Source organism: Eretmochelys imbricata, chromosome 21 (assembly GCF_965152235.1).
Source record: "Eretmochelys imbricata isolate rEreImb1 chromosome 21, rEreImb1.hap1, whole genome shotgun sequence".
Classification (NCBI taxonomy): Eukaryota; Metazoa; Chordata; order Testudines; family Cheloniidae; genus Eretmochelys; species Eretmochelys imbricata.
The window spans coordinates 14,478,120-14,503,437 of NC_135592.1; the positions used below are offsets into that span (position 1 = coordinate 14,478,120).

At 44.4% G+C, this 25,318-nt stretch overlaps 1 protein-coding gene across 1 annotated transcript; it reads right to left on the minus strand.

Annotated features, from left to right (window-relative positions):
* Positions 1–1,545: 1,545 nt before the first annotated feature.
* LRIF1 (ligand dependent nuclear receptor interacting factor 1) lies at positions 1,546–24,269 on the minus strand. Its single transcript, XM_077839274.1, has 4 exons — positions 24,149–24,269; positions 13,423–14,914; positions 8,211–8,489; positions 1,546–2,504 (listed from the first exon to the last, which is right to left on the minus strand). The coding sequence occupies exons 1-4, from the start codon at positions 24,211–24,213 to the stop codon at positions 2,037–2,039; spliced, it is 2,304 nt and encodes a 767-aa protein (XP_077695400.1). The 5' UTR covers positions 24,214–24,269; the 3' UTR covers positions 1,546–2,036.
* Positions 24,270–25,318: the final 1,049 nt, after the last annotated feature.

Genomic DNA, 25,318 nt, shown 5'->3' on the forward strand with positions numbered 1-25,318 from the left:
GGAGTGGTAAAGTGTCCTACCATGGTGGACGGAATAAGGCTGCCCTCCCCAGAAACCTTTTGCAAAGGCTTTGGGAGTACATCCAGGAGAGCCGCAAATGCCAGGGCAAATTAATCATTAAACATGCTTGCTTTTAAACCATGTACAGTATTTTAAAAGGTACACTCACCAGAGGTTCCTTCTCCGCCTGGCGGGTCCAGGAGGCAGCCTTGGGTGGGTTCGGGGGGTATTGGCTCCAGGTCCAGCGTGAGAAACAGTTCCTGGCTGTCGGGAAAACCAGTTTCTCTGCTTGCTTGCTGTGAGCTATCTACAACCTCATCATCATCATCTTCTTCATCCCCAAAACCTGCTTCCGTGTTGCCTCCATCTCCATTGAAGGACTCAAACAACACGGCTGGGGTAGTGGTGGCTGAACCCCCTAAAATGGCATGCAGCTCATCATGGAAGCGGCATGTTTGGGGCTCTGGCCCGGAGCAGCCGTTTGCCTCTCTGGTTTTCTGGTAGGCTTGCCTCAGCTCCTTAAGTTTCATGCGGCACTGCTTCAGGTCCCTGTTATGGCCTCTGTCCTTCATGACCTGGGAGATTTTGACAAATGTTTTGACATTTCGAAAACTGGAACGGAGTTCTGATACCATGGATTCCTCTCCCCATACAGTGATCCGATCCCGTACCTCCCGTTCAGTCCATGCTGGAGCTCTTTTGCGATTCTGGGACTCCATCATGGTCATCTCTGCTGATGAGCTCTGCACTCACCTGCAGCTTGCCATGCTGGCCAAACAGGAAATTGAAATTCAAAAGTTTGCGGGCCTTTTCCTGTCTACCTGGCCAGTGCATCTGAGTTGAGAGTGCTGTCCAGAGCAGTCACAATGGAGCACTCTGGGATAGCTCCTGGGGGCCAATACCGTCTAACTGCATCCACAGTACCTCAAATTCGACCTGGCAAGGCCGATTTCAGAGCTAATCCCCTTGTCGGGGGTGGAGTAAGAACATCGATTTTAAGAGCCCTTTACATCAAAAAAAAGGGCTTCATCATGTGGATGGCTGCAGGGTTAAATCCATTTAACACTGCTAAATTTGACCTCAACTCCTAGCGTAGCCCAGGGCTGTGACTGAGGTTAACCTGAGTCACATTTTCTCCCCTCCTTCCACATGCCCCAATGGGGCGGGGATTGGACGGCAGCAGGAAATTACAACAGTCCTTGTGCTAAATGATTTCCTGAATAATGGGCCAGATTGAAAACTGCAGGCAGTAAGAAAGCAAAGTGTATGCTCTCTCTCAATGTAATCTTGTAAAAGACACTCCGATACCAAGCTGACAAATGCCCTATATTTCTTATAACAATAACACTAAAAGATCTGCATATGCATTAATCCCAACAGTAGCCAATAGCATAGTTTGCTATGCCATCTATATCTTGCTCTTTCTTCAGACATGTACAATGGTCTCCATAAATAAAATCACCCCCTTTTTTGTTGTACAATTTTTATTGTATAAAATCTAATGCCCAGATCAAATCATCTTTATTTAAACACTAACCACTAAAGTTTTGAAACAATGTAATGTTATAGTTTATTTCCTGTAATTCACAAGTCAGCATGCACTAAAAATAATAATAAAAAAAAATCTACAGTTGAGGTTTGCAATTCACATTTCATTTCCAAAAAACAGGTCTTGAAATTCCAAAGCACGAGAATTTTCTAGCACTAGTACAGAAAGCTCTCACTCTAAAGGCTAGAGAATACACCGCACTGAAAATTAAAGTAGCATATCTTCTGCACACTAAATTCTTTGACACACATGGGCTCCCCAAAAGTAGAATTCTGGACAACCCAGTTCTTACGTTCCTTATTCCTGGAATCTACTCTCCTCTATATACATGCATTTTAGCTCCCATTAATGTCCTGTGAATACCAGAAAATTAGATTATATGTTCATTTTAAACGTTCAGCGGCATTGAACCAAATTAATCTCTTGTTTGAATCACCAATGTCAAGGGAGTCAGAATGAATACAGTCCAGATTACTAGTTAGATTTTTCAGGTCTGCTGCATCTTTTTACGAATTTCTTCCAGTGCTGCCTCTCGTTCTCTTAATAGCCGTTTCAGTCGTTTTATTTTTTCATCCCTGATTGTTTCATCCAAGTCTGGTGGAGTCAAAGGGAAAGCATCTTCTCGAAAGGAACTTTCACTAGTCGAAACATCATCTTCAGAAAAAACTAAAGCTGAACAGCAGGTGTCTTGAACTTGGTTATCTTGAACACATGGGTCTTGCTCAGAGTTCCTCCCTAGAGAAGATCCGATAGAGCCTGTGGAATTTTTCTGCTGTGATAAGACTGGTGTGGATGAAATACGCTTGTTAAGTATTACAGAACCGGTGCTGTTGTTTTCCACGCTTGGATTTATGGCTGATTTGACCGTCATTTTCCTTCTCTTTCCATTTTCTGGCACTGGTGAGAGTTTTGCTTTTCTTTTTTTAGTCAAATCCTGTTCCAGGTCCAAAATTATCTGTATATCAAGAAAAAAAAAGTGTTTACATTAAATTGTATATCATTTCAATGGTTTTATCATCAAGGTAAATTAAGCACATACTAACAACTGTTTGTTGTAGTTATCTAAGGTTACTGTGCTGAAATAATTTTAAAAACTGTTTGATGCAATATGCTCCAAAGTTAAGGTTACCCTTTAGCAAATAAATATTAAAAAGTATGTAAACCGGCAGTGACAAGGTCGGAGCAGATGGCTACAGGAGAGTGACAGAAGGCAGCTACATTAGCCCCAGATTAAGCAGTTCCCTTTCCCCTGGATAAGGTAACAGGGGCAGTTCCAGAACAATCAGGAACTTGCTGGAACCAATTAAGGCAAGCAGGCTAATTAGGACACCTAGAGCCAATTAAGAAGCTGCTAGAATCAATTAAGACAGGCAGGCTAATCAGGGCACCTAGTTTAAAAAGGACCTCACTTCAGTCAGGGAGGGGTGCGCAAGGAGCTGAGAGTGAGAGGGCGTGCTGCTAGAGGACTGAGGAGTACAAATGTTATCTGGCATCAGGAGGAAGGTCCTGTGGTGAGGATAAAGAAGGTGTTGGAGGAGTCCATTGGGGAAGTAGCCCAGGGAGTTGTAGCTGTCACACAGGTGTTACACGAAACACTGTAGACAGCTGTGATCCAGAGGGCCCTGGGCTGGGACCCGGAGTAGAGGGCGGGCCTGGGTTCCTCTCATAACCCCCACTCCCCACTGGATACAAGAGGAGTTGACCTGGACTGTGGGTCCCATCTGAGGGGAAAGTCTCTGGCCTGTCCCCCCGACCCACTAGGTGGATCAGCAGAGACTGCGGGGATTGTTCTCCTCCTTTTTCCCCATGCTGGCCAGTGATGAGGTTAGCTGAGTGAACAGCGGCTTTGAGCCACAAGCAAAAGTGACCAAACTGAGGGCTGCTGTGAATCTCTGAGGCAAGCAAATCTGCCAATAAGCGCAGAACCCACCAAAGCAGAGGAAGAACTTTGTCACACTGCAATTAATTAAATGTTACCACTGTGTGTAATTCACTGCTCATCATCCAGTATTCATACCTGAATGGGGCAGGGGTCCTGTCAAATTACTGGTTTGTAATCACATCATTGAAGACTGTATTATAAGGAAGACCCACAAGGGGACAGAGTTCAGGTTTCATGGGTAAACTCAGCTTTGGTGTTTCCTGGATTTCAAGTGCTTTACTGTGATACCTTAACACATTTTTAATGGAATTTCCTATATTTTTTGAAGAAAGAAAACCCTCCCCAAGTTTCTACTTCCACTGGAGTCAATGGCAAAACTTCCATGGTCCACAAAAAGGACCTCAATGCACATAGAAAATCAGGGTTGGAAGGGACCTCAGGAGGTCATCTAGTCCAACCCCCTGCTCAAAGCAGGACCTATCCCCAACTAAATCATCCCAGCCAGGGCTTTGTCAAGCCTGACCTTAAAAATTTCTAAGGAAGGAGATTCCACCACCTCCCTAGGTAATGCATTCCAGCGTTTCACCACCCTCCTAGTGAAAAAGTTTTTCCTAATATCCAACCTAAACCTCCCCCACTGCAACTTGAGACCATTACTCCTCGTTCTGTCATCTGCTACCACTGAGAACAGTCTAGATCCATCCTCTTTGGAACCCCCTTTCAGGTAGTTGAAAGCAGCTATCAAATCCCCCCTCATTCTTCTCTTCCCACAGACTAAACAATCCCATTTCCCTCAGCCTCTCCTCATAAGTCATGTGTTCCAGTCCCCTAATCATTTTTGTTGCCCTCCACTGGACGCTTTCCACATCTTAAGTTATCAATGGAGCTTCATCAAATGAGTGTGAATAGGCCCACTTATGGACATTTTAACATTTGGGATAAAGCTTTCAGTATCAATGAAAGAGGCAACCAGAGTAGTTCTCCCAAATCCAGGGAGAATATATTTTTGGATCATCCTGTTGACCTATTTCCCTGTTAAACCATGATGTAAACATACCGACCAAGGTTTCAGCAACTATAACATGATATATATTACACACACACACACACACGACAGGCTTCCTCCAAGACAGGACATCTAACAACGTTGGATGTGTACTGGGAGCTACCCACTTTGCCTAATCAAAGGAGAATTCTTGGCTATCACAGAGTTGCCAGCCTTGCTCTGAGACTTTTAAAGATGTTTATGAAAAAAAATTGGGGAGGTTGCTTGGACCTCTCTCTTCCCCCTCCCCTCCTCTCCTCTATGGCCACTGAGGAGGCTCAACCAATGCACTCTTGTGTTCCCCTATCCCAAACAAAAAGAAGGGGAGGACCCACCCTAGGAAAGCTGCCCTCCTATCCTGCCTAGGGTCCTTAATTATCTTGGCCAGTCCTGGGCCTAGACCTCCCTGGGCAATGGAGAAGAATGCCCCCTGTGGCTGCAGCACTAATTGCTGTGTTCAAACCTGAGTGGTGGTGAGTGAGTCTCTCTCTCTCTCTCTTTCACACACACACACTTTATATATGTAAAATGTGCAGGCTTGCAAAATCAGTAGATTGAAGCCTGAATTAGTAATTTAATAATTGCATTAAAAATCCAGATAATTACTGAAAATCAGGGAGAGCTGGCGTCTGATATTATTATTATATCATGAGAAAGCTTTTGATTGGGTAGTGTGGAAATATTTGGTGTCAGACTTTGAACAATATGGAGTTGGATACTGCCTTCTTAGATGCATAAAAGGACTCTTACTTCTGTGCATCTTAATGATAGTTCTACAATACAATAAAAGTTACTGTACCACTGCAATTATTTCTCAGAAGAAATAAGAGTGCCAGAACAACAGGGAAAAGCCAACAAAGCACTAGTCTTCAAAAGGCAAAGTAGTAGCAACTACTACTCCTTAGATCTAATTCCTATCCTTAATAAAATAATGGAACAAATACTGAAGGGGAGGGTGGTATTAATGAAAGATGACAGAAGCAAGAGCAACAAGCAGAATGGGTTTATAAAGAACAGATCTTTCCAGACAAACTTCATTGCTTTTTGTTCTTGTTTTTTAACTAGATGTACGAAATAAGTGAATGAAGGGACAAAGTAGATACATCACATCTGGATTTCAGTCAAACAGTTTCTGAAGAATTTAAGCTTTCATTTAAAATTAAGTTTCTAGCTCTTGTGGTTGTGAAGATATTGTCCTGCACTTGAGGAACACAGCTTGATCTTCCCTAATCTGCAGATTGTGTGATGCTTTAGCAAAAAGGGCTAACATTTTAATTGGGGTACAGACAGAGGAACATCAAGAAGGAGGAGGGAGATGTATATGGCATTGGTAAGGCAACTACTGGAATAGTGTGTCTAGTTCAGGGACTCACACTTTAAAAAAAAAGAAGTTGAAAACTGGAGAGGATTTACAGAAGAGCAGCAGAATAATGGGAGATGTGGAAAATAAGCCTTACAATGAGACTAAAATAAACTCAACTATTTTTCTTATTGATGGAAAGGTTAAGAAGCAACTTGACCATGGTCTATAGTTACCCACACAGGGAGAAAATATTTGATGTCAGAGGGCTCCTTAATCTAGTAAAGGCTTAAAATGACCCAGTTGATGGACGTTGAAGTCAACGAAGTTCAGACTGGAAACAAGATGCAAATTTTGAACAGTGAGTAACTGAACATTGAACAGGTTACCAAGGAATATGGTAAATTCTCCATCACTTGAAATGTTTACATCAAGACCAGAGATAAAATAGTCAAAAGAGCCTACAAGACTTAGAAGCCTAAATCCTGTTTATTTCAAGTGAAACTTAGGCTCCTAAAGAGCCAGATGTACAAAGGAAATGAAGCGCCTAGAGATACAGAAGGTGTCTAATAGGATTTGTAAAAGAGTCTATGGTTAGGTGTCTGACTCCTATCAAAATTAAGCCTTGTCAGCTTATTGGCTGAGTTGTCAGAGGACACGTGACGTCTTGATTAACCTCAGTTCTACTCTGCCCAGTGGTAGAGCCTCTCAAGAGTCTGTGGCTCTTTATGCTCCTTTGTTTCAGATCTGTAATACCACTCACGTGGCTTCAGACATGGTTTTTGTTTGAATGAGCCAACAACACAGGCCTGCTTTTCTTATAGCTTTGGCAATAAACAACAATCATCCTGGTAAAGGCACATGTATTTGGATGTCAGACCAAAAGGCAAGGATTTGGACTGGAGTGAAGTGAGCTTTCCTGGGAACAAACTCCTGATGCATGTGGGCAATGGACACATTGGGCAACCCTGAGATCAGCTAAGGCAAAGAAATCTTCTTAGTCCCTAGCTGCCAGAATAGAGTGGAGAGAGATACTCCATCTTGAACTTCTGGAAGTGGCTGAATTTTCACAAAATGTATCCAAGAAGGATCTGACTGCTCTGGATTTTGGGGAGGAAGGGAGACCATAATTTAAACTGAGTTGACTCTTTATAGCAACTGGCCTGATGGGAACAGAAAAAAGGCTCCAACACTGATTAGATGATGCAATCTGTTGATGATATGATTTCTTTGATGAGGGATCATGAATGTGAGAAAACAGTTGTCAGAGTAAAAAGGGTGGGAAGGAGGAGGGCTGGAATTCTGGGATATTTCCGTCTCCACAACACAAGAAACACTTGTCTAACAGGATTATGGGCTAACCCTCAAGGAGAGAGACAATTCTCTCACTTTGCCCAACACCACTGACACCCTACCTCCTAAGGAGAGAAGACTCTTGATTCCAGCTGGATATTCCCTATCTCTGAAAGAAGCAGACTTCACTACTGGTCTGCAAGACACAATATGCTGGTATCTGGGTTTACTGTACTTAATGCGAGACCTCTGGATGTAAACATGTTGTTCTATCCTTTAAAAACAAGGATAATGAATGCATATGTCAAGAATCTGAAAGAATGATTTCTTCTCGAAGACCTAATTCAGGGTAAAGTCCATGAGGTCAAAGAACTTAAAAATATAACACTAGGTTCTTTGAAGGTCAGGGCCAGGATACTCAGTCTTGAAGAGAAGACTCTTCCTCAGAGGGATTACACAATCTGACAGCTGTTTGGCACGGCCTGCTGTAGGCCACTGTTGAAGGTCATCCTGTCCCATGTCACTAACTGCTGATTGCTAGGACAAAAACTTAGGTGGACCAACTTGAGGAGACAAGCAAATGTCTTGTCTGATTTAAGACTTCTGTTAGGTACTGAATGGCTGCTCTGGATCATAGGAGACACAGACCTCAGTAAGCACTTAAGTGGATGCTATGATGGTGGCTATTTGAGGGAGAGTTTTACAAGCAAATAATTTCCTCCCACCTCCAGATTTTCATAGACTAAGTTAAAAAACACCGTAAAACTTGTCAAGATAACAGCTCTGCCTGAAGTTCTAGCTGCTTCTCTGACGATGTTAGTAGCAAAAGAGGATCTGCAGGAACCACTGATGGAGGCTGTGAGAGGTGGTTTGAAGGAATCTGGGAGAAAAGAAGTGTTTTTAGCAACCTGAGTGCCATCTGCATGCCAGATGAGTGGCAACCAACACTGCCTGTACTTATGACAGCTACAGTCTGGAACCAGTGCTGAACAGCTAAGTATGCTATTTCGTCTCCTCTTTCCCTCACATTAATTTCACTTGTGTTAAATTGTAATTTAATTAGCAGTGAAATTTTACTTCTTAAAGTGTAAGCATAGGCTATTGTAGGGATACACATCAAAATACGTAAACACTGAGATACCTTTTCCTCTTCACCATGGTCCTGCTTCTTGGTTGTTATCACCGTTTCTTGTGGTGATGTACTCCAAGAATCATTATTCTTTTTAACGTTATTACTGGAGCACACACTTGCTTCTGATCCTGCAGGACGAATTCCACAGGGAATTCTATTAAGGTATACTCTCTCCTCTTTAAAAAGACCGAATTTCTTTCTTAATTCAAGGTATTGTTTCCCATGGGGTTCTCTTTTGTGTTTGATTTCAGTGGCCTTTTCTGATGAGCACACCTTCTCATTTCGAATCTGAAATAATAAGAATACAGTATATAAACAGAGATACAGCCACTCATCAACACACCTGGGATCATTAAAACATTGACATTCTGGTAAAAAAGTGTTCATTAAACTTTAGATATTGGCTTACTTGGAGAAATTATAATATTATAATATGATCATTTGTCTTTTCATTGCCATGTTCATTTATTTATTTATTTTAAACCAGCATATAAATTAAAGTTATCAAATCCTGCTACTATACTAACAAAGTGCTATGAGAGGCAAGGTAGCCACTTAACCTAAGATCCCAGAATTACCAAGAAACAGATGACTAAATAGGAAATATTCATCACAACGACACTCTCCTGGATCACAGTGTGTTTGCAGGTGCCTACATTTCAAAGATGACTGATAATTCTAGAAGTTTGGTATTAACAGTCCTCTGTACATAATTTTGTTGTAACCTGATGCCACTCTTAACCATCAGGCCCTGTCACACAACAAACATCTGTTTGAGCATGCACATGTGGGAGGAGAGAAGAAGAGAAGAAGCAACGCATCTGAAACTATCTGGTCTCCACAAAGGCCTCAGGAACTGAGAAAGGTCTGACATAAGGGTACCATAAAGCAGATGACAGAAATAAATTCAGTCCCATTTTGGGTGCAGAGGTACATAATGAACTAAAAAACCCAAAACCAAACCCATAATTTGTAGCAGTGATTTAAAATACATATAAAATGACCATAAGTGTGCCCGGCTCATGTGAATCTTTAGGTTGGCAGAAGGGAGGCACATGCCAAGATGGGACTAGAGACAAAGAAATGAAATAATATTTTAAAATAATAAATTTCTCATCCAGAGGTTCTCAGCCTTTCTTAGTCTGCAACCACAAAATGGCCAAATAAACTGATTTGCCACTCACTGTATCCTACAATCCTTTGTGAGTACAGAAGATTGTGGGATTTGGGTCATGGTATTATCTTTTGGCTATTATGTGGGTTAGGGGTATAAAAAAGTATCTAGTGTAGGCTGGGAAGCATTGTTGCCAGTAAAATTGCTACTCTGTCTCCTTCAAAGTTTCTCTCTGCCTCACCCCACCCCATAACCTAAAGGGAGTGGATCTCTCTCCCTCAGAGCACTACATTTACATACCTGGATTGGGAAGGGGCTGGTGAGTGTCATCTCTCCCTCCCCAGCTTGGCATTGCCTGTGGGGGACCAAGCACCTCCTCTTTCCCCACAATGCACTTGGCAAGAAGGAAACAACTCTTGCCTCTAGTTCTCCCTGCCACCTGAGCCTGTAACTGCTCCGTGCTGCTAAGCAGAGCTCTTATCTCCACTCAACAGCTAGTCAAGAGCCCTGCATGGGAGGAAAATGCTGAGGGCTGCAACACTCCCAGGCCTGGGAATAGCCTCATGTTCCCTCCTTTGCTTCTCCTGAAACTCCCTGTGAGTCACAATCCACAAGCTAGAAAACCCTGCAATAAATAGTTAAGAACAAAAAACAGGGCTGTACTACCCACTTGCCTGTCCCAAAGGGAACAGGTATGACTGGCGTCATATTGCATTGTTCTCTCCTCGTCCTCTGTTGCTATTCTTTTGAATGAGGCACTTAGTGGGATGGTAATGACATAAATAACTTAGCCAATTATCATACAGCAAATATGACTTTAGTTTAGTATGGTAGCACGTCCCAGGATGACATGGTAATTGCTACTCTGCATCGTCCTGTTATCTTCTCTTCTGTCCTTGCTTCAAAACCTTTCCTTCGCTCCCCATACCTGATACATTCTCCTGTCAACAGCTTGTTGCTATGTAGGAAGACTTTGATTTCCTCTACCAGAGCATAGAGAGATAAGTATAATTTCACCACAGGTCTAGAGAATCAAAGGGTCCGCTACATTTTCATTTTCCACCCTCATGGATTGATTCCAGGAAAAACACTACCAACTCTCACCATGTGCATCTGCAGAACATACTCCTCCTGGAGAAGCTTAAAAAGGTGAAGTTTGCTACTGCACGCAGGGGCATGGGGGGCAGGGGAGTTTGCCCAGGAGCAGACGCTGCATCCTGGTGCAATGAAAACGTGTACAAACCTCACCCCAGCAACCCAAGCTACCCACATAGAGAACGGTTGACCTCAGCAAGGCATGGGGCCAAGCTCAGATGAGGTATCAACTGAATAACCACCTGGTGAGGCAAAAAACTAAGCTGAAGCCCTTGACCTCAGACACAGGTCCCACTCATAGTTTAAACCCACTCCCCACCAGGAAGGAACCGCAGGGAAGAGCTCGATAACCTGCTGCTCCCGGGGACAACAGGGGAATATGAAGAAAGAACGCCCTTGGATGCAATGAGACTACACAGAGGGATGGGCAGCAGAAGAGGGGGCCTGTAGGAGGATTCCCCCCAGTTGATGGTAGCAGGATGAGTCCAAGGGAAGGCGGTTGTGACAGTCTGTACCCCCAGGTTCACCCCTTTTACAAGACTATGAGAAATTTTGTACAAAGCATACTGTGTAAGGTATCATTTGAAAGCTCATGATTTGCTGATCATTATTGTCCTGGTAAATTATGTGTGGCAATGCTGTATGTAAAGATACAAGATTCCACCATATGATTTTGCCCAGGCCTTGTTCCAGCATGCTCTGGAGAGCAGTCACAAACAAGTTCCTGGCCACACAGACTTTCTGTCTCCTGAACATCAGTGGGAAAGGATTCTTGCGCAAGAGAAAGGGCTACAACAGGGCAGAGCCCCAAATTTTCTCTCCCTTGCTTGCTGCCCACGCCATCATCAACCCCTGAAGAACAACGGAAGCAGCACTGGATTGGGGGAAGAAGGGAAGGGGAGATCCTGACTTAAAGAAGTTCAGCCAGTCCCTACAGGAAGCCGACCTCACAGCTAACCCATCTAAGTGTAAGTTGGCTGTGACAGAAGTAACTTACTTTAGGGTATCAGATAAGAGGAGGCATTGTGAAACCTCTATTAGACAAAGTCCATGAATAAATTCATGCCCCACGCTCCACACAAGGAGAGAGATATGGCGCTTTCTGGGCCTGATAGGATATTATCACTGGTTCATCCTCAACCCTGCATCAATCACAGCTCCCCTGACCGATCTGCTAAAAGGCAAAGACACTGACTAGTGTGATGAAACCTTGAATACGCTGAAGATGTGACCAAGCCAGGCGCTGGTCCTTGCCAACCCAGACTTCACCCGGGAGTTCATTTTCTATACAGATGCTTCCGATGTTTGCCTGGGAATGGCACTCTCCCAGAAGCATACCCAATCTCATATTTAGGCAGGAAGTTGTTTCCCAGGGAGAGACTGAATTATTGAGAAGGAAGCTGTGGCTATCAAATGGGCTGTGTACTTCCTCAGGTATTACCTGCTGGGTAGTCCCTTTTCTCTAATCACAGACCATGTGCCCGTGCAGTGGTTACCCTCCATGAAGGACTCAACCTCCCAGATTATGCACTGGTATCTGACACTCCAGCCCTATAGCTTCAGGGTGCAGCACCAAACAAGGAAAGAGCATGCAAATGCTATTTCCACCCCCCCACAACCCCTCCCAGGGAGATGGGACTGTGGAAACTCTTGAGCAAGAAACTTTTCTGGACTTGAAGAGGAGAGGTATGTGATGGGTTACGCCCCCATCCCACTGATGGAAAGGCAGAGCATCCCTGCACTCAGGCAGTTCCAATAAGGTGCACTTACAGAACATGCTCCATCAGGAAAAGGGGAGCTTAAAAAAGTGATGCTCACTACTGCGAAGGGGAGGAGGGAGTTTGCCCTGGAAGAAAGGCTGCTGGGGACTGGCAGTGAGCTCCAGTAGCAAGGGGAGCCCAGGCCTGGGTAGTGGCTGCCCTTTCCTTTACCCCACAACCCTCTTCTTTGGGGGAAGACTGACCCTGCAAGCCTCATATGGACAAGAGGCCCTTGAAGGCTGCTCCCAGCCAATAACTGGTGGCAAGACCTGGGGAAAGCCAGCATGGACTAGAGATATTTGGACTCAAAAGAGAACCTGGGAGTGAACTGAACTCCTGGCAGAAGGGGTGAGATTGCCCAGAGGGTTGAACTTCCGTAGGGAACCCAGGGGCAAGATACTACGGCAGAGCTCAGGCTGAGGGCAGCCAACTACACCCTATGAAAAAGGATATCAGACCATTTTTTGGTTTTATTTTTTGTGGGCATGTTTTTTATATTAAAGTCCTCACTTCTACTTACGCACTGTGACTTTTTAACTTAACGTTTTACTAAGCTCTTACGGAAAGAAACTATGAAAGTCAATCATTGGCCTTTCTACTTGTGTCTTCCTCCCCTCCAGTTGGATATCATCAGAGATAAGTCTATGGTTGCCTGGCATCCACTTTTGCACCTGCTAGCCCAGTCCCCTTAGAAGACTTTCAAGGCTTCAGTTGGTTTGCACAAATACCTTTATCTCACACTGCAGTGACTCTGCTGGTTCAGTCTTTGTCTCTTGCAAAGTGAGCACAAAGCAGTTTCAAATAAGCATTCCCCTCTTTGCCAAATACCCAGAAGAGGCTGGGACTTGGCTGGTAGGAAAACAGACTGATGGGACCGGACTCACTCTTCCTTCCGGAAGGAGAGCTCCTCCTCGGTTCCACCTGAAAGGGAGCATAGCTTGGAATGAGGGGTATGGTTCAGTAGGAGTTTTTAGTTAATTTGTACCAGATTAAAAATGGCAATCATTGGCTAACAGAGAAGTAAGCTTCCCTTTCTTTCCTTTTCTCACGTTTGTTCATTTGCATAATGCACTCTTACTGATTAAAACCTTATTACTTTTCTTTTTGGTAAATTAAGAAACATTTGGGGGGCAGCATGCTTGTTTAGAGAAAAAACGTGATTTGAATGACACTGGCTTCAGTCACATAGAATCAGGATGTAGAAGTAATTTGGTATAGATAAATGTGGGCACATTTTGCTGTAGACAGTTACCTTTTGTTCTTCTTCACTGAAAGCATAATGTTGTTTTGATTGAGGTGTAACAGCAGTTGCTGCTTTGGGAGAGTGACTCTTCTCTTTGCTGTTAGAATGCATGTTTTCATCCATCACCATTTTTTTAACTGGGTTCACTTCATTTGAAATCCCCCCTGTTGAGGACAAAGGCCTGCACTGGTTTGTAGTAATAATATGCTGATTCACACTTGGTGTTGCAAGTAGAGTGGGTGCAGGTTTTAAGTTCTTTCTTAAATCAGGCTGTGAAACAAGCTCTGTATTTACACTTGGCTTTGGACCCTTTTTGGTAAGTGTCATACCTTTATTTTTTGACAACACTAGATTTACCACCTTATTGGTGATCAGCTGAGATGTGTCCTTTTTAAAAGAAGCATCAGTACCTGGAGAGGCTTGTTGGTCAATTTGGGCTGACAGAACATCAGACCCTCTTTTAGTCAGTAAATACACTTTCCCATTGTACATCACCAGAGCATTATCTTTAATGGGAGTGATTGTCTGGCTTCCACTAGCGCTGTTAGAACAGATTGGTAAAATATTTGCAGAATTTTTTTCTACGTTCTTCATATCTGCCAAGGTTTTCAAGATCTTTGAAGCCATGTTATTTGATGACTTCACAGGAACAAGGTAAGGTATTGATGCCTGGGAATTTTCTTGCACGACCCATTTCATCGGAGTCTGCTGGCGCTGTTGGCCATCAGAAGTTCCCACCGGTGGAACAGAACTCTTTACTGTTGTTTGTGTAGTTGTCATTATTACTGGTTCTGAAACTTCTGTGACAGGTTTTGGGCAAATGGTTTGCAAGCGCTTGGGAACGACTGTTTTCACTGTATTTACTGGTGACACATAAATAACAGTTGGTGTTTTTGTGGCTTCGGCTGCTCCAGAGGCATTTGTAGCTGCAGCTGCAAGTATTTTCTGCTGTACTGTAGGTGGTAAAGAAGAAGCTGGGACAGATTTCACTTCTGCATGAGCTGGTATCTGTAGGTGATGCCCAGAAGGCAGCACAGGAGACTTCACAGTCACTGGAAGACTTTTTGTGTTGACTAACACATATGCTGTATTACTCTGGTTAGATGAAGTTGACACAGCAACATTTTGCAAAGACAATCTATCAACTGAAACAGAATTACTCTGAACATTAGAAACTGGTTTTGTAGTCAAGCTCTCTTTTTCAGGGATCACGCTAACATTTTCCTGTTTATCCAATGTCCTTGTAAGAATGATCTTTCCAGGATTAGTGGACTTAAAAACAGGTATCTTGACAGATGAAGATGTGGTGCTATTGGCAATCTGTGTCTTAAAAGTAAAATGAACTGGACTTGATACATTCCCTTTAGCAGTATCAGGCACAACTGATGACTGAACTAGTGGCATAAAATTTCCAGACGATTTAGAGATTGGAAGCAACTTCAGAAGGTTTTTTCCATCCGGCCCAGTCGTCTGAACTACTTGGTACATACAGCCTGCAATGCTTAAAAAACAAAAGAAGAGGAAGAAGAAAAGAGTAGTGTAAATGATCAGAACACAGATATTTTGATTAATATGCACCAATGATTGTACACATACCATAGTCTTATCTTGGAAGCTAGATAACTACAGAAAATAACAGATAGTCTTCAGTAATTTCAAGGGGAAAACTTATGCTTCTCTAGTGATACACATCACTGCGTCGGCTGTTACAGAACATTGTCACTTAGTCTGTACTCACACCTAATTATTATATACTAGAGAAGAATGTCATTCCCTGCTACTCAGCTAAAAATCAAAAACCCCAAAATATCTTCCTCCTCTGCCTATAAGACCCCTCGTTCTGAGGTATAACCTTTCACTGTTCCTGGGAGAAGACATCTCACGACCAGTCTACTGCTCTTACATTTACCACTTCCTCTCCACATCCCCATCCACCAAAAAACTGGAGCACTGTGGGGGAAAGAGCATGACGCTGAATGTAAAAAGAGAAGATGAGATATCCACTCCTCTTTCTATGCTTCATACCTCCAGAACTCTGGAGAGAAGAGAAGCAAGAAGCAGGTTGTTAACATTCACGCAGGGAGGAGAGGTAACTGCTGGCTCCCTGCCTGCACATGCGTCCTTAAGTGGGGAAAGCTACAAAGAAAGACAGACTTGTCTATTTGATAACTTATTCTCTCATTTAGCCAGATCCACCAGTTCTCACTAGAGGGTATTTACTGCTCCTGCAGCCACAGGGCTCAGTTTCCCCGGAACACCTGCCTGATTGTAATAACCACCACATATACACAGGGGTCTACCAAATTCGCAGCCATGAAAATTGTGTTACAGACCGTGAAATCTGGTCTCCCCCATGAAATCTGGTCTCTGGCCGCTCAGCTGTAAAGGTAGAGCAGAGAGTGGCGGCTGCTGGAGGGGCACCCAGCTCTGAGAGCAGCACCAATTCCAGCGGCAGTGCAGAAATAAGGGTGGCATGCTATGGTATTGCCATCTGTATTTCTCTGCTGCTGCTGCTGCTGGCAGCAGCACTGCCTTCAGAGCTGGGCACCCAGCCAGCAGCCACTGCTCTCCAGCCACCCATCTCTTACTTCTGGGGGAATTCTGCGCCAAAATATTAAAAATTCTGCACCAAAAAATTAAAAATGCACACAATATTTGAAAATTCTGAAAAATTCTACAAATTTTGTTTGTCGAAATTACACAATATAATCATGTCATAAATTATTTTGGTAATTTATTTCAAAATATCTGTCAGCAAGTATGTCTGTAACAATACAGACCCCTCCCCCCCAAAAAAAGATTCTTTTTTTTTTTAAGCCAATAGATTCCTTACTAGGCATATTAATACAGAACTTTGTGTAATTAATTTAAATTACAATAGAGAACTGTATTTCCTGCACCTGTCAGAAGCAGTGCAAAGGCTTGGTGAAGTCAGGGATAATGGAGGAGATGAGGGAGAGGGAAGGAGCCTAGGAGTGAACCTGGAGGATGTTGGGTGTGGATGGGAGGTTTTTCTTTTGGGAGAGGGGATTGTTAGGGTGCTGGGACGCCTCCCCCATGCAGACCGTGGCTGACCCCAAGCCTCTCCCATTCAGTCAGGCATGTCTGCCCCTGTCCCCGCACCCCTCATCCCAATGGGTCTCTGCAGCCCCTCCTCTCCCATCCCCAGGCTCAGCAATGTCACCCCACTAGCTCCTGAGCCCATGCTCCAGTCTGTCCCCTCCACTAGCCATTCTGAACCCGTCTGTGACCCCAACAGCCCTATGTGCTCCACTTTGACCTAACCTGGTTCTGCAGGCAGGGTGCTGTGATAAACTTCTACTCCTAGGGGAATTTGCAGCACTGGGCATGGATTTTTGTATTTTTCAGCATAAAAACATTTTGCCTAAGAAGTGCTGCAGTTCCACCTTTTGCCCACAAGAGGCCACTGTGGCACCACACCAGCCAGCTGTCTTCACGCTGGCTGTTCTAGCGCCACAGCAGCCCCTAATGGGCAAAGGGCAGAACTTCAGCACTTCTAAGGCAAAATGTTTTTTATGCGGGAAAATACAAAATTATGCAAGACATGAATTCTGCATGTCCGCAGATGCTCAGAATGTCCCCAGGAGTAACCTCTCAAGGAAGCACAGAAACGAAGGTGGAATACTACAACTCCCCAGTATGAGAAACGCTGCAGACAAATCACTACAAAAACATAGTCTGCTCCATTTGGGCTGAGACATACTGACTCCTGGTCTCAACCCCTCAGAGAGCACGAAAAGGCTGGGGGAACTTACAGATTAGTTTATGTAAATGTCGAGGGGGCCTTAAGTTATTTAAAAGCTTGACCTCCTTGTGTGTGAACAAGACTTGAGGAAACATCATGGCAGACTAAATGCTTGATGGAGTTAGAATCAGAGCCATTTTACATATTTGGAGTGAGGATCCAGAAGCACCTTCACCTTATGGAACATGGTGTAGGGAGGGTCAGTCCTCAAGTCCGAATCTCAACTAACTCTCTGGGTTTATGTTATAGCTATGATTAATTCCACCTTCAGGGAGATGACACAGAAAATAACCTGATAAAGGTGCAAACAGAGGCCCCATGATCATTGTGAGAAAAATATTTAAATCCAGTCGTAGAAGGGGCTCATAAACCAGAGGGAACACATGGAGCAACTGTTCTGTAACTTGGTTACTGAAGGGTAAATGTAGACTGTCAGCACACTGGAGGGCTGAAAGCCAAGATGGCAGCCATACGGAACCTGATTGATCTCAATGAGTTTTGACTGTTTCAATCAGAGTTGACAGTCCAAGTCCACAACATGAGAGAGTCAATGAACTGGGAAGTAGGTTTTATGGTTCTGATATCAGTTCTGGAAGTTTTGAGAACCAAAACTGCGAAGAAATCCAGGCTGGGGTTATAAACAGCATCTTGGTTCTGTTCCATTTGACTTTCTGCTTCAATAGCATCATGGGACATGCACAGAAGAACTACTGACCCCACTGAAGATGAAGGGCCTCCATCAGCAATGCTGAGTCCAGCTTGCTCTTAAGAACATCTGGAAGTATGTAGTAATTCTGTCTCTGGTAAGTGAGCAATCTACCCGGGCCTTCCAGCCCTTGTGGAAAAGGATGAGTCTTTGAGGGATCATTCATGCTTCCAACTGTAGCATCTGCTCAAGAAGTCTGCCAACATATCGTCCTTTCAGAGTGAATATAGAGCCACTGGGGTGATCCAATACTGGATGCTCCACTCTCAGAGTAGGACAATTTCCTGCCACAGCTAAAGAGGTCAGGCTCCCCACTGGTGGTTGGTGCAATACATCATCACCATGGTATTGTCCGGATGGTTTTACCCTGTAGAGCTTTCCTCGCTCTGAAATCTAGAAAGTTAAGCTCTCTGCTCCAGCACTTTGATATGAAACCTCATTTCCAAGCATATTTTATGTTCACTTTGCCAGAGTCTAAATGTTGCACTCCAGTACAGCAGGTAGAAATCTCTGCAGCACCTTCATTTAAATAAATAAATAAATAAATAAATATTTAACATTTCCCCCATGTTTTCATTTTCAATATTCCACATACTTTTGTATTGACAACCCATATTTGCAGTGTGGAAGTTGTGAGTGGAAAATGGAGGTTTTATGAGCTGAGTAGGACACAGATGGGAGTTTTGGCACCAGAAGATATGGGTAAGTACTTCAGCTAAGTGTTTTTGCTTAAATGATCCCAGTGAAACAATTAATGTGGACACTTAAATAGCTGTCATGTTTCAGAATAAAACATCCTATTGAGATGAATGTTTACTTTACACCTCCCAAAGCTATTGTTCATGCAGACTCAGGAAGACAGCACCTGACTTGTGGGTCACACGCAGGTCTGTAACACATGGTTCATATTTTGAAGATTTCTTTCATAACCACATGGTCTAGAAATTTTCTTCTTTTAGACATAAAAGCTTAGATTCTGCAGCCAGGAGCAGAATTTGCAGAAAATTCCCTAGCCATGGAACTGCTAAATATCTGGGGCTCTGCACATCTCCTGTGGAGTCCACAGGCACCCCAACCCACTCCCAAAGTGACTATTAATGAAAATAGGAAAGGAATAAGAATGAACTCCATGATAAGCATGCTCCTCCTTCCTCCACCCCAGAAAGGAGTTATGGCTTTGTTTTTTTGTTTTTAATCACTCAAATGATCACGAACAAAGGAAGAAACAGATGATAGAGGCATTAAAGATAGCGAGTATGCTCTGGACTCTCCATATCTGCTGGACAGAAAGAAGTGAACAGGTGTTTGCGCCATACCCCTAATTATACCTGTGGAACTCTGTGTAAGAGGAAGGCAAAAGGTAAGCTTCACCAACAGATACTGTTTTCTAGACAATTCCAAGCTTGTGCTGTAGAGGTACACTTGTCTTATGGACAATTAGCTAAGGAGGACTAACAAGTTGTAGCATTACAAGACACTGAAAGCTGAACAATGGGGAAGGAAAGGAATTTTTAGTCAGACAGTTTAAAAGTTCTGTTTTGTTTACATCTGTTTAATTCAAACATACACTAAACAATTAGGAGAAAAAGCAGTCTTTGTTAAGATGTGACACTTCTCTTGCTTCATTTAATGGTTGAGAAAGCTCATCATATACACTGGAGATCACTGATGAGTCTTTTAGCAAAACTAGGAAAGACCTGGACTGACATTTCAAATGTTTTTTAAAAAATAATAATAATAATTTGAATTTTTTAAAGTCTCAACCTTTCTTTACACATCATAAAGTGGGTGGAGCAGAGAGAGTTATAAGCCATTTTTTCTCCACATTGCAGATCTCTTTTCCTTTAGAGAATATGATTATGAATTATTTTGTATATTTAAATGGAACGATGAGTCACCAGTCAGTCCACTCACATGTGAGTAAATGGCATCTATTTTTTAAAATGAAGCTTAACTCCTTTAGTAAAGAATTATGGGTAAACTCCTCCTATCATTCAAGCAGAACTTAACAGCTCTGGCACTGATAAAGGAACAAAAAAGAGGACCCACCTCCAGTTACTAATTTTAGTTTTACGCTCCTTGGTGACATTGTTGATAAACAAATCCTTAAAATGAGTTTAACAGTTTCAGATTTTTGTGTTTTTCTACATTTCACTCCCCTCGCTTTTTAAAAATATAAAATAAAATGAAATTTTAATAGAAACTTTCCCTAGTTCTTCAATAAGCCATCCCAATCTCTCACTGCCGTTTTACTGTAATTATAGGGTGTCTATTTTCCCCCTGGGGTCATGACTCTTGACAAAGCACTAAATCTTGAATATAAGCCAAACTCTCGAATAGAACATGAAGGTGATGAATTTCCAGGAAGAGAAGCAGTGATAAAATGGTTGAAATCTTCTCTAGAATGATCCGTCCAATTTCTTCAGTATGAAATTTAGGAAGAGAGCCCAGGTGTAAGTGTCCTACCTTTTTTCAGCACGTGACAGATAAAGGAAACTGATATAGGGATGCTACCTTTACTGAACTTAAGAGCCAGAGTTTTTTTTGTCCAGGTGTGACAATACGCATGACAATTTTTTTAAACTTCCTGTTCAGAAATGGGAGTGGTGGGAAGGCAGCAGAAAATGCTTGAACAGGGTCAAAAGTGAACTGCAAAAGCAGAAAAAAATCTGAGTTTGGGCCATTTTTTAATGCTTTTTGTTGTTTTTGATATAGAAAGGCAGTCTGAGGATCTCCATATCAAAATAAATAAATATATATATTTTTTTAAATCCTGATTCTTTCTTACCTTAGAATAATCAGGAATGTCAAATCTGGTGTGCCCGAGAGGTCACATATTGTGAACTTTCTCAGCTATTAACTGAAGGGGAAGGGTGTTGAATCCTTAAGAACCTGTTCTCCCAAATGTTTATCCAAGCATGTATGTTAACAGGTGTTAGTTCAATAGTTATTTCCCTCTCCCATCTCCGTTTGAACAAAAATAATATTCCCCTGAGTCAGGGTTAACTAGCATGGGATCTCCACTATAGTTTTACCAGCTCTCTATGCTATTACAAAAGGCAAGTCCTGAATTTCTAATGTGAAAGACATAAAGAAGAAAAAAAAGTACATGCATCTCTCTCTGAAGAGGAAAAATTTCAAAACAAGCAAAACCCAATACCATTTCAGTCCTGCAGGATACCTTAAAGAAGCAAGAGGACACCGTCAGTTTCCCTCCTTATCTTTTAGCTACCTTTTAGTGTGCCTTTAACCACAGTCATCAAATTGTTCATTTTGTGAACGTCAGTGTGATTAAATCCACTAGTGGACAGCTGACTCGCTACAAATTTGTGACGACACCATGATTCAGGCCCCATTCTCTTAACAGGTTAACTCTGAAACCTAAAGATGACAATCTAATGCATATTGTAAATTGGAAGTGTGTGGCAAGAGTAAAATAAATTGAATATAAAAAACAAACTCCACAAGGAAATTAACTGCATATTTTTGACAATTAAACCTAGAAAAAAAAAACCAGAAACTGCAGTGGAGGCTACAGGAGCTAGGGGTCTTTCTCCAGAATTTAGGTCCGGCTTGTTCTTGAAAACCTCCAGCTTTCTCTAGAGTACACAGGGCTTTGGCTTTACCAGATGGTTCTGGGAGAAGCATAACAAATCCTTTTCTTTTTCAGGATTGTGAGGACGAGAACGTCTTCTAACTTTGGGTAGTCAAGGCTTGTAGAATTGGTGGCTTTTCAAGGAGAACAAGAATAACTATGTTAACTTCTGAACTAGAGCTGCGCCAATCACAGGAATTTCCAGTGATCTTCTTAATCAAACATTAGATGTTAGAGATACACAGAAATTTAATTTGATGACAGAACGAGGAGTAATGGTCTCAAGTTGCAGTGGGGGAGGTTTAGGTTGGATATTAGGAAAAACTTTTTCACTAGGAGGGTGGTGAAACATTGGAATGCGTTACCTAGGGAGGTGGTGGAATCTCCTTCCTTAGAAGTTTTTAAGGTCAGGCTTGACAAAGCCCTGGCTGGGATGATTTAGTTGGGGATTGGTCCTGCTTTGAGCAGGGGGTTGGACTAGATGACCTCCTGAGGTCCCTTCCAACCCTGATATTCTATGATTCTATGAAATAAAAAAGCCTATGAAGCCATTGCTGCAATTCCATGTCCACTTTAAATCTTGATACTACACAGCAATCTAATTTCTAAATCTCAGAGGGTGTGAAGAACTTCAGATTTCACAGTCATGATTAAGAACAAATAGAGTCCAGGTATCATTCAGACTGTAGGGCGTTTTCAACAGACTCAAGATTCAATAAGTAAGCTCTGTTTTCACAGTTAGTTGCTTTTCTGGATATTTGGAGGTCTAGGACTAGACAAAGAATGTTTTTTTGTGAATAGTTACAACTCTAAAGTGTATTCCAGCTTACCATTTTCCAAACTCATCTGTTTGATAGACTTCTCCTGTTCCATAAGAGTTCCATAGGAAACAACCTGTCCTGATTCACAGTCAGAACCTGATTATGAGCAAGAGAGCTCCTCCTCACTGTTTTCAGTGAAACAGTTGATGCAAGAACAAGACCTAATGTGTTTTCTCCATTTTTTTAAATGTATTTTAGACATCATGGAGTTTCCTCAGTTACCTCTTGGGAGAGAGAAAGAAACACAACAATGTTGAAGGCTAGAACTGCAATTAGCGGGAAGTAGGTAAACTTAGCTTACTGGAGAGATCAGTGCATCCCAGATCTTTCTGTAACCTGTAGGATAGGGATTCGGTGACTCAGAAGCTATATGTCACTCAGTCACAACAGCATTGCAGCTCTCCTCTCATAGAACTGAATCGTTAGGCACTCCTCTAACAAGGAGCTACCTAGAAGACAAACTAAGCACAATGGTCCTGGCTTAGTTATTGACAGTGATAAGCTATTTCTAAGGACTGTTTAGATTACAATTATTATATTGCACTGATTAGATTTGGCTTGCTCCCTTTAAAAGGTTCTTAACCCATACCTGCAAAGATACTGACTGACAAAAAAGGCTCAAGTGGGAACCAGTAACTGCCCTTCTCTATATTAGTATCCAGTATGGAGTACAAGACCTCTCCATCTCAGAGGTGTAAAAAGGGAAAGTCTTGCTCTGAATCATGCTCCTGGGAGAAACCATCTTTGGCCAACTGAGAGGGATTTACTGCACCTATAGACCCACTACCCGTACCCTTCCCTGGGAATAGACCTGCAGCCAGTCCTGTCTGCATAAGAAGAGACCCTTCTATACCTTTTATTGGGAGAAACCTGAAAGTGGCACAGACCTATTCTGTGTGATGTTCATGGGAGAAGGAGTGAAAGCAGTGCTTGCCCTCCTCCTCACTGATGGCTGCTCCCTTAAGACTTTGGGACAGCCTTTATCTAGTTTGACACTATTGGCTTAGATCCCACTCAGTCTTTCAGGAAAATAGTTGCCTATATACAGAGCAGGTCTTCTGAGACTGATGCACCATGCCCACGATGTCTTTAAGGGACTGACCTAGAGCAGGGAACCATAAACTGGCTCCCAAAATTAAGGAAGTTTTCCTTTGATAAAGCAACTCTGGCCACTAGAAAAAGTTGCCAAATCAAAAGCAAAACACAGGTTTACAAGGGAATAATGTGCTCTCTTCAACCATGAAGGCAGGACCAGGTCTTGTCCATATCTGTGTAACACAAGTGGGCGCACACGCTCTCTGCTATTCCTAGGTAGCGGAACGGACAGAAAACATACCACGCGCCAATCCAGCATTGGGGCAGAGCAGGGAAAGTCGGTTACACCCCCTCTGCCCCATCCTTCCCGACCCGAATCCGATTCCCATTCCCTTCCAGGATCCAGCGCAAATGTCTCCCCCTGTCCTCGTAACCCTCCATGAGCCTAACGATGCCTGCTACTTACCCGGCTTCACACTGTGCTTTGAGGGTGCCTGGGAGCCCCGAAGCTGGGTTCGCCCCAGTGACAAACCACAGCCCCCCAGGGCCTCGGGGTCCTGCTCCCGCTGCGGGGCGGCCCTAGCTCAGCGGCAGGCCAGACCAGCTCGCTGGTGCCCTCCCCTGCCGTGGCTGCCGCCTCCAGGCCCGGGGCAGCCTCCGAGCCCCTCCCCAGCTCGGGAAGCGGCCCGGCCCGGGGGCAGCGGCGGGGCCGCCCTGCCGAGAGGATCCAGCCCGCGGGCCCTTCCCCGGGCACAGCCCCGCGCTGCCCTGCGGGCGGCCCGGCCGGGACCCCCTGGGGGGCGGATACTCACCACTGCGCGGCGCTGCCGGGCCCTTCCTCGGGGCTCTGCGGCGCCCCCAGCGGCGGCCCGGACATGGCGCGCGGGGCGGGCCCGGGAGGCGCCCGGCCGCCCGCGGCGCAGGGGGGCGCTGTCCAGGGCACTCCCCGGGCGCGGCGGCTCCTACGGAGCGGCCCCGGCCCCGGCGCCAGGCGGGTCCGGCGACTCCCCCTGCCGGGCGCGGGCGGCTCCCTCCAGCGGGGCCCGGCGCGGCCCGCGGCCCACGTCCCTGCCCCGCTCGGCGGGACGGACCCCGAAGGAGCCCGTTAAAACGCACTTCCGGCGGCAGGAGCCTCCCGCCGCTCCCACTGGTCGCCTCGCAGCGGGGCCCTGGGCGTGCCAGCCAGTAGGAAGCAGCCTCCCTCCAATCACCAGCCACTTCCGGAGGGAAAAAAGAGGAAGGAGCGGAATTTGCCGCCCGCCGCCTTTCTGCGCAGGCGCGATTCAAGATCACTTCCGGGTGCTTGGGGAAACACTTCCGGGACGTAGGAACTACTTCCTGTTACACAAATGAGCATTAAACAGGTTTATGAACACTGTCCAACATGTGCAGATCAGATCGTGACTCCCCAACTGCCCCCTGACTCCCCATCACCCCACCTGACCCCCCATTGTACCCACTAGCCCCCATTGGCACCCCTCATCCCATCCTCCTCAACTAACCCCCAAAGCAGCCGCACTAACCTCCCTGTGGATCCCCCATCACCCCAACTGACCCCCTTCATTCTCCAACCTCACACTGGCCCCTTCTTTCTCCAGTCAACCCAACAGACCCCCAGTTACTTCTCACTGACCCTCTACCAGGGTTGACAACCCTTCCGGTTTCGCCGGGAGTCTCCCGGAATCAGGCTCTATCTCCGGGAGGCTACTGAAGACAAACTGGGAGATTTTAGGCCGTTGAAAGTCTGGTGCCACAGCGGGGCTAAGGCAGGCTCCCTGCCTACCCTGGCCCTGCACCTCTCCCAGAAGCGGCTGGCATGTCCCTGCAGCCACTGGGGGGAGGGGCGGGGAATCTCCACGTGCTGTCCCCGTCTCAAGCACGGACTTCTCAGCTCCCGTTGGCCAGGAACCGTGGCCAATGGGAGCTGTGGGGTCGGTGCCTGCAGGCAGGGGCAGAGCACGGCATCCCCTATTCCCTCATCC